A 15,950-nucleotide genomic window follows, 5' to 3' on the forward strand; every position below is an offset into this window, starting at 1 on the left:
TTTAGAATATCAAAAGAAAAAACAGTCTGCATACATTTCTGTAGAAAACGAAATTTACACCCTGAACCTGAACTAATATTGCAAGGAAATACAATACCAGTTAAACAAAGTGTAAAATTTCTTGGACTTATTCTAGACAACAAGTTGACCTCTGTAGAACATATAAAAGAACTACGAATAAAATGTATGAAACAACTTAATATTCTTAAAGTCTTAACAACAACATCTTGGGGGGCAGACCGTTATATCCTACTCAACTTGTATAAAACACTAGTAAGGTCAAAAATAGATTATGGAGCACCGGTTTATGCATCAGCAAGAAAGAGCTCCCTCAAATGGTTAGATCCGATTCACCATAGTGCAATACGAATAGCAACAGGAGCTTTCCGCACATCCCCTATATACAGTCTCTATACAGAGGCTAATGAATCACCACTGTTCCTGAGGAGAGAGCAGTTGTCACTGCTGTATGCTTACAGGATAAGACCCATAAGAGACCATCCGACTTGGACAACTTTATTCTCGCCAAAATGGGAAAACATATATAGGAACCGCAAAAGAGCAAACCAGCCCCTAGGCATCAGACTACAGGAGCTACTGATAACACATGATCTCAAAATAGATAACGTTGCAAACCAAGAAGGACATATAGATCCACCATGGATAAACCATACCACAGCTTATGAACTCCTCACACCAAACTGGAATAAAAATACTTTATCAGACAGCAACTTTCAACAACTGCATGCAGCACATAGAATGCAATATCCCAATCACATACCAATATATACAGACGGATCAAAATCAGAGAACCATGTAGGAGCAGCAGCAGTATTCCCAGATGTTACATTGTCACGCCAACTTCCGAAAGAATGCAGTGTCTACACTGCAGAATTAGTAGCAGTTCAGATAGCCCTGGAGCGTTTCAAAACCACCTACCACTTGAGAACCGTAATGTACTGTGATTCATTAAGTGTAATCCAAGCCATACAAAACACAAGCGATATAACCCATCCAGTGCTCTGGAAAATTAAACAGATACTAACAGGCTTCACAAATAAAAAACAAGAGATACTTTTCTGCTGGGTACCAGGACACAAAGGGATAAAAGGAAATGAAGAAGCGGATAGAATTGCAAAATCAACCACTAACCTTCAAGAACAATATTTCACAGTTCCACATAAGGACTACAAGCCAATCATTAAAAATTCGCTGTCTAATCCAATGGCAAGAACACTGGCAAAAACAAACATGGAATAAATTATATGAAATAAAACCAAAAGTTGAGCACTGGAAAACGAGCATAAGGAAATCAAGGAGAGAAGAAGTTGTTCTGACCAGATTGCGGATAGGCCATACATATCTCACAAATGGTTATCTATTACGTGCAGAAGAACCCCCAAGATGCCAAGTATGCAATACTATCCAAACAGTTAAACATATACTTATAGAATGCCCAACATATGAAAGTGATCGACACCGAATTTTTTCATCATTATATAAAGGAAACCAAAACATCACCCTTAAAAATCTTTTAGGTGACAAGGAACACGTGGCAGATATTTTTAGATTCATACAAACAATCAACATATACCATCTGCTGTAAATTATAGTATAATACCACAGAAACAGTTAACCTTGTACATTTGAACAAGATTTATATAAAGAGAACATTGTATAACAAATGAACTGGCGCACTATGATCTCCGTTGTCGATGCGCCAAAAAACACCAAAACAACAACAACCTTCTCTTTGCATTTATATATGTGAAGAATTCCTTATCTTCACTCTTTGGCCAGCGATTGCTCATAATCTGCCTACCTTTTCTTACCAGCCTTACCTTTTCTGTGGCACATTACAGATCACTTTAGTACTTTTTATTGCTCTGTAACTTTTCCATGCTGTACAGGCCTTGCTTTTTAATAGAGTATGAACATACTAGCTGCCAATGTCTGTGGCTGCTTCTGACAAATTTCTGGTGAAGAAATGCTGTATAGTTGTCTTCAATTTCTGATCTTCCAAGTGGCATGTGTTCAGTGGAGATAACCTCATAATCATAGGCCATGATGGCCATTTGTTTCACCTTTGTTGCCTGCAACATATAGAGGGGTGTGGCGAAGATTGGTGCTTCCACTGAGCTGAATATGACCTTTGGTTCAGGTTCAAAGTCATGAGTCCATGTCTTGTGCGAGTAACTATCTCACATTTTTTTATGGTTTGCTTGTTCATTTCATAGCAAATATGGGACTCACTGGGTAGTGGGCTTAAGTTTTAACATCTCAGTTAAAAGTAGGTGAAATAATTTCAGTATTCCTGATTCTTAGGCTGTTTCTTCACAGGAGAACAATGTGAAATTTGTGCTACTGTCTACTTCTGACTCCCCCCCCACCCCAGACACGCACACACCTTCACCTTCCTAATACTGACACAATTCCTATATTTGTGTCAGCATTTTACTACAAAGTTTCAATTTAGATAAAAGGTGTCTGATGTCAAACTGTAATCTGTCTTGAAGCAGTGTCACCATTCATTTTTATAAGCTCTACACAAACATTTAATGCAGAAAATCTTGTCAAGGAAACTAATGTTGAAGTCAGACTTCAAATTAATTTCTTGATAATTATCAGCCATGCAAGTATGTGGAATGAGGGGCATATACTTAGTTTGCACTATTACCTTTGTATTTATGTTATATATACTTTTATATTATTTTCTTCGTACATCTGAGATGGTGCCCTAAAAACCCGTCTTAAGTTTCTAGACTCTACCAAAAGAAGGTAGTCAGGTTAATTACTGAGGTGTCTCATAGAAACTGTCTTCACTCTCTGTTACAGAGACGTTCAGTTTCTGCTGTAGATATTTTCCAGGGATCCTTATTCTTCTGAAGTTGCATCTTTACTCACAGTTAACTTTTCTTCTTTGTCATCCTTTCTTTTTTTCATTTATTTTATCTGTGTTCTTTGGAACAACTTTCTTCACTTGTATTTCATGTGAAGAAAGTTGTTTTAAATTCAATTTTCTCAACAATTCAGTTTTCTCAAACTTCAACCCATGTTTTTATACCTTTACATGTTTGACCTGTGAAGCTTCCTTGGATTCAGGGAGACCCAACTGATTGGGGAAGTGCAGATGTATCCCCAATTCACAAAGGGGGATCAAAGGGTGGCACAGGTAATTACAGGCCTGTTAGTTTAACTTCTGTTCTGTGGAAAGTAATGGAGTCACTGGTTAAAGATGCAATTCAGGATCATATAGACAAAACTGCAGTTATGGTTCAGACACTATGGGTTTGTTACAGCAGAGGAAATTTTGCCTGACCAATTTGATTGGATACTATGATGTGGTCACAAAGGAACTGGATGAACAAAAAAGGAACAGTGTCCGGAGACTAGGCAAATTGTTTTGATATCATATGCTTCGATTTCAGGAAAGCTTTTGATACTGTTGCACGTAAAGGGCTGATGTACAAATTGGAGGAGTATAGCATTAAGGGAAAGTTGCTGCTCTGGATAAAAGGATGGTTGAGTGGGATAAGACGGGGTGGTAATTAATGGGCACTGCTTGTCGTTGACTAATGTTATTAGTGGAGTTCCCCAGTGTTCAGTGTTGGGGCCATTATTGTTTTCTATATTCATCAAGGATATTGATGAAGGTCATCATCATCATCAGCCATTTTCAATCCACTGCAGGATGAAGGCCTCTCCAGCAATTGGTAGTAAACATCGAGTTTACTACCAGTTTATAACAGATTCCACTAGCAGAAACACAACTGGAAATTGTTTTTATTGTTTTATGGTAGTAACCCCTAGAAATGTACTTTAGTAAAATTTGAAGTGGTAATAGTGTATCTCTGCCAGCGCCTCCGTAGCCAGGTGGGAAGGAGCAGCAGTGCGTAGCACACGCTTCTTGTTTAGACCGGGGTTCGAGCCCGTCACCACCAAATACGGAGGATGCGGAAAGGTCATTCAGGGAATGACCACCGCATATCCCGGAGCAATATGGCCTTAGTTGCTAATGCTCCTAAAAAAAAAAAAAAAAAAAAAACCAAGTATCTCTGCCTTTACGGTGTTGTTTATTCAGTTGCTACATGTGTGCAGCTTTGTTTATGTGTATCAAGCGTGCCTCCTCGTTTTGTAATTATGCTTTATTCCCTAAAAATGAGTAAAATACTTAAAAGGTGCGAAAAGGAAGCGTCCTGGTGAAGACACTGCAGATTCAGAGAGAAAAAGAAAAGCAATATCGATAAACAGAGGCGGACTGGGTCAAAAATTCTTACCCGGGAAAATTTTGGATTGGCCTCATACTAGCGTTTATGGCCAAAATCACACCGGCCTCCAGCCCACCGGGGTTTCCCCGGTAAGGCTTATGGCCAGTCTGCCTCTGTCGATAGAGAAAAAATATGAAATTGTGAAACGCTTTGAGTGAAATGAAAGACCATGTGATATTTCACGTGCTACAGACCTAAATGAGGCAACCCCGAGAATTACAAAGAATGCAGAGAAAATAAAAACAACTTTTATAGCAGGAACAACTCAAAGTGTAATTTAAATTCATTAGATTAAGACAAAAAGGATTGGAAGAGATGGAACGGCTGTCATCTGTTTGGATAGAAAATCGAACAAAAAACAAGTTTGCTTACAATAGAAGCAAAAACATTAGCAATATTTTATTATGTAATAGTCGTAATAAAATACTTACGTATTTTATTACGATTATTTATTGTGTTTGGTAATGTTTTGGTTACAAATGTGTGTTCAATCTTGGGTGGCCGGCATCTAACCCTATTTTTCCCTTAGGGCCTGTTGTTTATATTGCGTGATTTTGCATTGCACGAGGGTTTCTAGGAACCAACTATCGTGCTATACGAGGACTGACTGTACATACTAATGTTAAAATACAAATCTTGAAATTTAATAAAAAAAATTAAAACCAAACTATTTATCTGAAACTAATAGCATATAGAGGATCTCGACCTAATCTTCAATCTTCTGGTGTGCAGATTAGATTCCTGTCAGGTCGGGTGCATGTGGGTTACCCCACATGCACCCGGCCTGACAGGAAACTGCTGTTGGGTGCATGTGGGTTACCCACATGCACCCGACCTGACAGGAAACTGCTGTTGGGAGGTATAACAGCTTAATGTTCAAGTTTGTAGATAATACAAAGGTTGGCTGGGTTGTTAATAACAGTAATAATGGTACACTGCTGCAACAAAATCTAGGAAAGTTGAGAAGATGGACTGAGAGGTGGCAACTGAAATTTAACATTGACAAATGCAAAGTATTGCATACGGGTAGCAGTAACCCGAGAGTAACATACCAACTGTGTGGTACTACAGCCAGGTACTGAAGAATGAAAAAGACTTGGGGGTAATTGTGCTGTCAGATATGAAATTTTCAGAGCAGTGCAGACAGGCTGCCAGAGCAGCTCATGGGGTCTTGTATACAGGAACTTTGCTACCAGGGATAATGAGGTGATTATACCCTTATATAAGGCAATGATCAGGCCACACCTTGAGTACTGCATACAGGTATGGAGGCCTAATTTTAGGAAGGATATAGAGCTATTGGAATGAATACAGAGACGGGCAATGTGATTGGTGAGGGGGACAAAGGGTGCTCTTATCAAGAAAGGATTAAGTGCTGCAAGTTGTAGTGTCCGGAGACTAGGCACTTGCAAGGTGATCTGATTGAGGTGTATTGAATTGTTTGAGTAGGCTCCAATGCTGATGGGATTCTTCTGCTTGCTCAGATTACGCACTTGAGGGGGCATAAATTCAAATTGAGGAATGACAGTGTTGCAGAATAAATGTGTGAAATTTTTCCTTTAGCCAGCAAATGGTTGATTGCTGGAACAAACTTCCATCTACCATTGTGAAAGTTGATAGCTTAAATAAATTTAAGGAGGAATTGGACAAACGTTTGGAGAAAATGAATAGGTGAATGTTATTTGCTTTTTTGCATCATATGCCACTGCAAATGTGTTTTCGTTGGGTGACCAGTAAAAAAAGTGATGGTTACAGTCTTTTGGGATTCCTGAAGATGATAATGCTAGACTGATTGTATTTCTATAAATGTGAAAATTTTACATGTGTATACTGTGCTAACCTCTTACATTAATTATAAGATGCTATGAAGTGTAAAACAAAAGGAATTTGACAAATGATGTCTTAATGTTTCATGCATAATGTATCAGTGTGGGTATAAATTGATGCAGCATCCACCATATTCAACTAAATCTGCACTGGTCACACATTTTTATCTTTTGTGACATTCTCCACGAAAATCAAGAGAACCCCAAGATTTAAAATGTGGCCAACCTGACAAGCAGAACCACTTTCCATTCTTTACAATGTAGACAGGAATTAGGATATGAAATTTGGCAGATTTTGTAAAGACTGCTAGTTGCTTTGTTAAATCAGTCTCTAATTTAACATCTGTTGGAAATATTTTTGAGTAGTCTTAGGCCTCTTATCAAACCTTGAGGTTTGTGAGGGTTAGCTCAAACTGAAATCATCTCTTATGGTGAACAAACTTAATGATGGGGAATATTTTCTATTTCTGTGTTACAAACATTAATATACAGTGGATTCTGGTTATTTGGGCCACCGGTTAATCGGGGCAGCCGTTTATTTGGGGCAAATCTTAAAAACAAAAACCAATTGAGAAAATAGCCAGGGTTTACTTCGCTTAATTGGGACAAAATGCTGTTTAATCGGGGCAGGAGACCTCAGCACTGTAGATTACCCTACGATTGTCTCCGACTGTACCACGTAGTTCGGTCAGATTTCTGGATTTCTGGATAAACAATAAAAACAATTAGCAGTCACCTGTTTATTGAGCTTTTCTGTTAGTGAAATAAACGGACAGTAAACTCGATCTTATTGAATTTGCAGTAATACCGACAGCTGGAATTCTGTGGGTTATTATGGTAAAATGTGTTTACACTTCCATGGAATCTTCAATCATATAAAAAAAAATTATTTTCAGAATCTTCTCTTCATTCCTATTTTTAAAGCTTCCTAATTTGTTACTCTGTTCTCACTTGCGTGTGTTGTGTTACTTGCAATTTTTGTGTGCCCTGTTCTTTGTTATTGATTGCTTATCTTTTTACTGTTTTAAATTTCAGCCCCCACCAACAAATGTCAGTGAATAGAAATGTCAACTAGTTTAGTTAGTATGTACATATTACAGTACGTATTAATTATTCCGATCATCACGTATATTCTTCCGATTTTCATGTATCATTTAATATTTTAATTGGTAAGGTAATAAAGGGTAAATTTGTGCTTAATATATCTTTACTTTTATAGCCTGTGGATAATATTCCTCCTATTTTCGCTAATTAGAATCGCTGTTTAATAGAATTAAAATTCAATTCACAAACGTGATCATAATGACTGGCGCTTACTGCACATCGTATAGAGAACGGTACTTTACTATTTTGAGTTCGTCGTAACGTGATTTGATTGTACAGTGAACTAATTGTGGGGGGGGGGGGTAAATTGTATTTTTAACTACTTACATGAAACTTTGGATAATTGGGGCAGCCGCTTAATCGGGCCAAAATGCACTAGTCCCGATGTGTCCCAAATAACCGGAATCGACTGTATATTCTAATTAAGGAAAAATAATTGTAGGCCAGATGTTAGAAACTTTTCCTTTTATCAAAAAAGTAATTAGCCTTTTGAATATGCTTTCCACCTAGTTTTGTACAGATTTATGTAGAATGATTAGATAAATATTCAGAATAAGTAGATCAAATATAAAACTAGCTTTTTTTTTTTTTTTTTCATTCCCTTTTTTGATAGCAGATGTTTACGCAAGCTTTTATTCTTTGCATCATTCTGTTATTATAATTATAATACTAATACATTTATTTGTGCTATTTTCAACTGTTCTCATTAAATGTGTGTACGTGTGTACATGCGTGTGCCTGTTCTACACAAATTACTCTCTTTAGCATAGAACAATTCATATATTTCATTTTTTAACACTTGATATGAAATTATTTGAAATTGTTATATGAAATTGTTGTTTTGAAAATTATTTTAAATTACCTACTTATTTTTTTTATTTTTATATTTTTTAGCTTTGAGTTTGGACAGGCCTGCTCTATGATAATTTCTTATCCTGCTGCATTTATCTCAGCATTTATCTTCTGCTGATTCATAATGTCTTTAAATTATTCATATGTACACTACTTCTCTTTTCTGTTAAGTTACCTATATATATATATATGATTTTTAAAAAAAAATGCATAGAATTAATTTCACTGTCAAATTTATGCTGTTGTTACTTTTTTCTCTATCTTTCTAGAGAGGAGTTGCAGCTTGTTTAATGTATATAGACTTCTTCTCAATTAATGCACAACGAGCAGCTCTAGCAATAACTGCAAACTGTTGTCAAAATTTAACTACTGATGAATTTCATCTTGTGCAAGAATCTCTTCCACTGCTCAGTAGTCGTCTCACTCATCAAGACAAAAAGTCAATTGAGAGTGTTTGTTTGGCATTTTCAAGACTAGTAGATTGCTTTCAATATGATTCAAAAATTTTAATGGAAATTGCTAGTCATGGATTGCTTACAAACATTCTTCAGTTAGTAAGTGTATCTTTTAACCCTTTTTTGATTTTTATTGAATACTTGATAAGCTCTATAAAGTCACAGATTTAGTAACACTTTTTTATTTATTATTATTTTTTTTATTTTTATTATTTTTCTTCATAATTATTATTTGCATTATGAGATGTTATAATTGTGTTATTTGGGTATTAAAATAAAGGAAACAAGTAATTAACTAAGCTTCACTTAGTTAATAATTTTTAGATATGATGACAGTCAGTTTAATTAGCCAGCTTCCTTTCATAAGCAAGCAATAGTTAGAAAATTATCGAATCTTAATAGGTACAGAACAGCATCATTATTATTCACTTATCCATATTTTGTAAAATATTGATTATAACTTAACTAAAACCTTTGAAACTGAGCATTCCTTTGCATGCACACATTATTGAACATGCGCATTCCATTATATATGCTGTAGAACCTGCCATACCTGTGTCTGCATGCATGTGCTGCACCAGCCAAATATTTCAAAAAAGCTGGAAAATTTCAACTTTTTTTAAATATTTGGCTGGTGCAGCATAAGCCTTACGTTTCCTTACACCATATTGCCATTATTAACACGCACGCGTGCACACACACACACACACACACACACACACACACACGCACGCACGCGTGCACACTATTGAACACGGGCATTCCATTGTATATACTGTAGAATCTGCCATTCCAGTGTGTGTGTGTGTGTGCGTGCCCTGCACCAGCCAAATATTTCAAAAAAGCTGGTAAATTCCAGCTTTTTTTATAGCCTTAGGTTTCCTTACACCATATGGCCATTACTAACACACACACACACACACACACACACACACACTGTAGAACCTCACAAATCCTGCTCCCAACACATGCTGGATTTAAAAAAAAAAAAAAAAAAATGCAGCTTTTTTGAAGGTTATCCATATAACCATTAAAAAGAAAAGAAAAAAAAAAAAAAGCTTGAATTATAGTTTGAATAAAGAAATTTGCTTGTTTCTTTTAAATGTTATTCCAGTGTTTGAAAATTCAAGCATAACTTTTCAATCCATTGAAATGCACATCATGTACTGAGGTCATTAGACTGACACTATAAATTTGTTTTAACGTTTTTAAATATTTTTACATTGTTCAATGAGGAAGTACTATATTGATGTATATAGCTATGTGGTGCATAAGTTCCTATTGAAAAATAAATTCTTCATCATTGGCATTATTAAATGTCAAAATAACAATGATGAAAAATTCACAAAAAATTTGAAATTTTTTGTTTACAAATTACTAGTACTTCTGGGTATACAAGATGAAGCAGTGGGTGTTTTGAATTATCAGTTCTTGCAATTTCAGTGTGAGAATCTAAACCAAATGCTGTTATGAAAGAAAAAAAAATTGATGTATATAGTGATCCTTGGTTGGGCAACTGACAAGTCTACAATGAAGCTTGAAATATAATAACTTATCCTAAGTAATGCTTGGCATTTTAGCAATAGCAAAATTGTGTGAGAGAATGTTAAGCCTTGTTAGAAAAACAGACTTAGTTAAGATATTATTATTTTTTTTTTCTGGTGAAGCTTTGGAAATGCTCCTAATAGCCATTTGTGATTAGTGGGGCCTTTGTTACAAAAATATTTGACCCAACATTTTTGAAGAGGATAAAGTTGCTAAACAGTATATTTATAACCTAATATGATAAGATGTGATAGGCTAATGTTTGAAGAAGCATACTTGTAAGCAAACAATGCTCTATTTTAGTTTAATATTTTATATTTTCAAGTTAAATTGAATTTAAATTCGAAAGCCTGGATTGCAGATCTTTTCTGAAAAATTTCTTACTTTTAGCAAAAAAGATCCCCTCCCCCATATCTGGTGGGTGCCTCCATAGCCAGTTGGGCAGGAGCAGCAGTGTGTAGCACACGCTTTGCACTGCTGCTGTGCCCACCATATACGGAGGGTGCAGAAAAGGTCAGGGAATGACCACCACATATCCCTGGAGCAATATGGCCTTAGTTGCTAATGCTCCTAAAATCTAAATAACAAACAAACAACAACCCCCATATCTGGTACTTTCCTTGTGCTTACATTTACCAGACTTCTTGTTTTTGAAAAGCAAAAAGTTGGAAGATATGTGATATGAAACAGAACAAAAATTTGTAAGATCTTATCAAAAATGAAGAAGAAAGATACTCCTGTTGTATTTTTGATACTTGCACTGCTTCTGCTGCTAAATGCAGCACTTTGGAACGCAAGAGTAAGAACTAGGGCTTACAATACCGGTCAAAATTTTAATACCAGTATTTCGGTATTTTTAATTTATGAAACCAGGATACCATTATTTCAAAAAAAACATTTTTTGCAATAAATTTTGACGATAATTAGGTGCAATAAAGTAAGGAAAAAACAAGTAATTATTTGAATTCATGTTTTAAATCAAACCTTTATTATTATAACAAAAATTATTACGCATACAGTTATTCTAAAAACAAAAAAATAAGCCTCTGGCACTACCTCTCTGAATAAAGTGACCTCTTAAGAAACTCAATAGTGTTATTGTTTAAACTGGATCTACTTTTGGTACATATTTAATTAGCGGCAGAAAACTTCCTTTCAGATATTCTGTGTTGGTTGGTGCTTTGTACTGAGTTTTTTTTTTTTTTTTTTTTAAGGAGCATTAGCAACTAAGGTCATATTGCTCCAGGATGTGTGGTGGTCATTCACTGACCTTTCCGCATCCTCCGTATTTAGTGGTCATGGGCTTGAATCCTGGTCTAATCAAGAAGCGTGTGCTACGCACTGCTGCTCATGGCTACGGAGGCGCCTTGTACTGAGATAGTCGTAGACGAGTTGCAGTTTAACTCTCTCCCCCTTATTCCCTCATCTTCAAAAAAATCTTATTTCCTTTTTATTAAAAATAAAAAATATTTCCTTTTTGACTTTTTATGGCACTATATCCGTATTAACGAAAGAAAGGGACTGACAGTTAAGCTTGGTGAGGAAACCAAATCAAAGTTGTTGGGGGGGGGGAGATTATTTATTAATTTTTATTTCCCTGTACCTTATTGCCGTCAGTGGCCATTGTTATGATTTTCGTACAGCAGCTCCCCTCAAGCACTGAGTCCCCAACTACTTGACTGTGTTAAAAAATGAGAATTTCCAGGAGCTGAGGGATATCCCCCCCCCCCCGACACACACGAGTATATATATTATATATATATTATATGTGAGCTGTTTGTCAGTTTCTCAAGAGCAATGACACAAAAATATAAAAAAAACAAAAATCAGTTATCATACAAATCTACTTACAATACATAACCGGTGTTCATTTACATTTAATCTATTTATTTTTCTCATTTAATCTGTTAATACATCTATCATTTCCATAAAATTTCTCTCAATTAATAATCTCAACTCTCTACATCTTCAAACACTAAACTAATTCAATCTTATCTTAATCACTTTCTCATATTTCTCTTAATCACCAATATCAATTCTCTTCACAACAGCAATCTATAAGTCGCTAACTTAATGCTGTGACAATTCCATGTTATCTCTCTTAATTTAACAATATCAATTTTCTTTACAACTTCAACCAATAAACAAACTCAATGCTAAACATTTCCTTATTTCTCATGTTTCTTCAACTTCAACCTTACTCTAAAATAATCTCCCACTTTATCTAAGTATCGTTTCCAAAACAACACAGTTCAGGAGATTTACCTTCTCTTTCACGGTGGGATTCCTTGGGACTCTCTCTCTCTCTCTCTCTCTCTCTCTCTCTCTCTCTCTCTCTCTCTCTCTCTCTCTCTCTCTCTCTCTCTCTCTCTCTCTCTCACTTCACTCACAGTTGAACACTGCATCTCTGCTGTATACCTCTTCCAGTACTGTCTTATTTTGGGATTTCGAGAACAGTTCTCTGTTAATACTGAAGAAAATTAAAAATTACCACAGTAGTAGTAGAAGCCAGGGCACTATCTGACTGGCTTGTTATTCAACTTCTGGATTAACTTCTAGCACAGGAACATGCCCGGTGGAACCCTTCACTATACAGCTGGACACTCCCAGAACAGGATCCGAACTGAACCCAGAACTACCACTGGAAGTCTGCAACCCCTCTCAACAACAACCACAAACCCCCTCTTTCAGTGCAAGCACCTTACTTATTTCCTTCTAATTTATTTATTTATTTATATAATTGGTTGCATGTTACAATCGCCCCTCTGTACTACTTTTTTTTTATATGCAAGCTTATGTGCAAACCCCAGAGGGATTTGAACTTAAGCTTGCATATAAAAAAGTAATTTAAACCTTACCGAATCGCGGTGTTATTCTTTAAACTCACTCTTCTTCCTTTGGTGGGTAAAACAGAATATTTTTCCCATACAACGAACCGCTTTAATCTTTTACCTCAAAATCACCCATTCACAATACCTTTGAACTGCTCCATACCGACACCCTTTCCCAAAATGTACCTTGTCGCATCCTCAAGTAGCGGTGTAATAGAGGGATTAAACTATTGTTCAGAAGCTTTTAATTTTAGCCCTTCCGCACTTGCCATACCATTGTTCACTATATTCCTTAATTGCACTACCAGGCCTATTGCCACTAATGGAAATATTTCCGTAATGATGTTTTCGTTATTTTTTTTTAAGTGCTTTACTTCCACACACACACACATAATACTTCCAAGAGAAATATATTTGTAAATTTTGTCTTACAGTTTCATGATGTTTTTAGGTTTCCGTTGCATTTGTACTATGTATAATAATCCCTCATTTGCAAATTCAGCAGTATTAATGATTTATTGTTGTCGATTCTATAACCTTTATGTGAATAAATCATGATAATTATTTTTTAAATTATTACCGAAAAACCGGTAGGTATGTTTGTATCAACACCGGAATTTGAATACTGGAGAAAAATGACCAGGATCCCGGAATCTCAGTAAGAACATGTAACTAAGAGTAAGAACATGTGCATGTATACTTGCATGTACACTAATGCCAGGAGCATTGTAAGTAAACTTAATTTTTAAATACTTAAGTCATCAAATGCGTACATTGTAGGGATAGCAGAGACATGGTGTCACTGACAGAAGTGATACTGAATTTGAATATGGGGAGTACAATGTATACAGGAAAGATGCAGGAAAGGAGGGTTGGAGTGTGTATGCTCTTAGTTAAGAAGCATGTTGAATCTAAGGCAGTGCATCCAGTCGACATGGTTGACCAGTGCAATGTTGAGTCAGTTTGTGTGACCTAAGCACTGGGAAAGCAAAAATGAGAGTAGGAGTGTGTTATAGGACTAATGACTCTGATGAATACAACAAACAAATTGAGTGGGCCAGTAAATCAAAATGTCTTATAATGAGGGATTTTAGCTTTCCAGTTGTTGACTGGAAGTTGTGGTTTGGTCACTTGCACACTAGCAAGACTTTTGTGGATTTATTAGATGAATGGTTGTAACATAACTTTTCCTTGTGGCTGTCTGATACCCGCTATATTTTAAGTAACATCAATACTCATAGAAAAGAAATCAACTTACATGGTAGCTGAAAAATAATTTAAAAGGCAGATGTAATTATAGAAATTAATCATTCTTAAGAAACAACTGTTGTCTGATACAAAAAACAAAGCACCCTATATGCTGAGCGTGATGTCTGTGCATGGAATACAAGCATACCTAGAACCATTTAATGACAGATTTAAGTCCACATCATAAAATTTTATGATGTGGACAGCATATGTGCACATGTCGTATATAGCATATGTGCTTATTTCATTAAAATGAGTATATATATTACTTTATTCTGGAGCAAAAGTAAATTTGCCAGAAATCATAAAAGATGGATGAATACAAGAAATCATCTGCTAAAACCTAAACAGTTTGTAGTAAATATGTATAGATATAAAAAATTGTGTAATCTAAATTTGTCAATCCAAGAGAAAACATTCTTTGTGTGAAAAAAAAATTTTGTTATTTAGTTAAATTAAAAGAATATTAAGCACTTAAATAGTGAAATTATAGTAACCTTATAATACTGTGATAAATCTGAGTAAAAAATGAATAGCAAATGCTCAGAAAACAGTACTCACCTTGTATAAATCTGCAATAATTTTTTTGGTAGATGGTGGTTAAATTTAGGTTGGAAGAAGCATTAAAAAGAATTAAGGTGGGGAATGGGGTGAAAATATTTTAAACAGATTTTAAAATGAGCGCAAGGAAGTAGAAATGCAGATCTCCAATCCTTGGTTGTCATAAAGAGATTAAAAGACGTAAATGAAAAAAAGAGAGAAGACCGGTGGTGCCAATAGTCGTTACGAGGGACTTTCGCGAGTAAACCATCATCAGTTGGCAAATGGAAGAGAAGTGAGCGCATGTTGTATTTAAAGTTTATCTAAACTCCCATGATGCTCTTTTTGACACGTGGGAACTTTAGCCGCAAGAGGTTCCAAGCCGGTGAAAGGTTGAAGGGAAGTTTAGCGTTAATAATGTTGAGATCGGAATGGTGTCGGTACCATTCGATGGTGAGGGCTTCATATTGAAGAATTCTGTAGCTCGATCTAAGTTTAATAATAGTGATGGCAGAGTTAACAAGGGGAGTGTGGTTGTAGGTTTGAGCATGGGTTGTTAACTCTGTGCAGGATTGACTTGTCTTGAAACTGTTGAAGTGGTAGTATTTTCATCCCATTCCCCGCCTTAGTTCTTTTTAATGCTTCTTCCAACCTAAATTTAACCACCATCTACCAAAAAAATTTATTGCAGATTTATACAAGGTGAGTACCATTTTCTAAGCATTTACTATTCATTTTTTAGTAAGCACTTAAATGTAATGGTTATATCTTGCAATTTGCATTTCAGTTAGTTGTTACCCCACCATTAATCAGCTCAGGAACCTTTGTGACTGTTATACGAATGCTGGCCCTTACTTGTGCTACTTGTCCTGAATTAGCTGTTCTTCTTTTGAAAGAAAGTAAGTTGCTTTAAGATTTTGTCTCCCTAAATTTCAGTGATATGTTACTCTTTCATATATAGAAAATGAATGTGGAATGGAAGGACTTTGTTCTTCTAGTGTAGTGGTGAGTTTAGTATTTATTGTGTGTTGCAAAGAATCCGTTGGCTTTTGCAACAGTAGCAAAATAAAATAAGAAAGCCATAATTATAATATAAAGTGTTTTTAAATTTGCCAGCCTCAGTTATCATGGTAACTAAATCCATTGTTTTACAACTTGCTGATTAAAACAAACTTTATGCAAGGCAGTCTGTATCTCTTCTCCGTAATTTGAATGTACATCCATTTATAACCCTGAAAGTTTCATAATTTGAAAAAAAAAAAAATAAAATAATAAAATAAA

At 35.5% G+C, this 15,950-nt stretch overlaps 1 protein-coding gene across 3 annotated transcripts in view; it reads left to right on the top strand.

Annotated features, from left to right (window-relative positions):
- The window catches only part of ctrip (E3 ubiquitin-protein ligase ctrip), an 894,611-nt gene that overhangs the window by 352,395 nt on the left and 526,266 nt on the right, over positions 1 to 15,950 (top strand). For all 3 annotated transcript variants that reach the window (XM_090377644.1, XM_090377653.1, XM_090377662.1), the window contains 2 exons: positions 8,320 to 8,604; positions 15,457 to 15,568. In XM_090377644.1, coding sequence (XP_090233770.1) covers positions 8,320 to 8,604; positions 15,457 to 15,568 — 397 coding nt within the window. The remainder of the gene's footprint in view (positions 1 to 8,319; positions 8,605 to 15,456; positions 15,569 to 15,950) is intronic.

Source organism: Mastigoproctus giganteus, chromosome 1, assembly GCF_048544385.1.
Source record: "Mastigoproctus giganteus isolate SK-2022 chromosome 1, ASM4854438v1, whole genome shotgun sequence".
Taxonomy (NCBI): Eukaryota; Metazoa; Arthropoda; class Arachnida; order Uropygi; family Thelyphonidae; genus Mastigoproctus; species Mastigoproctus giganteus.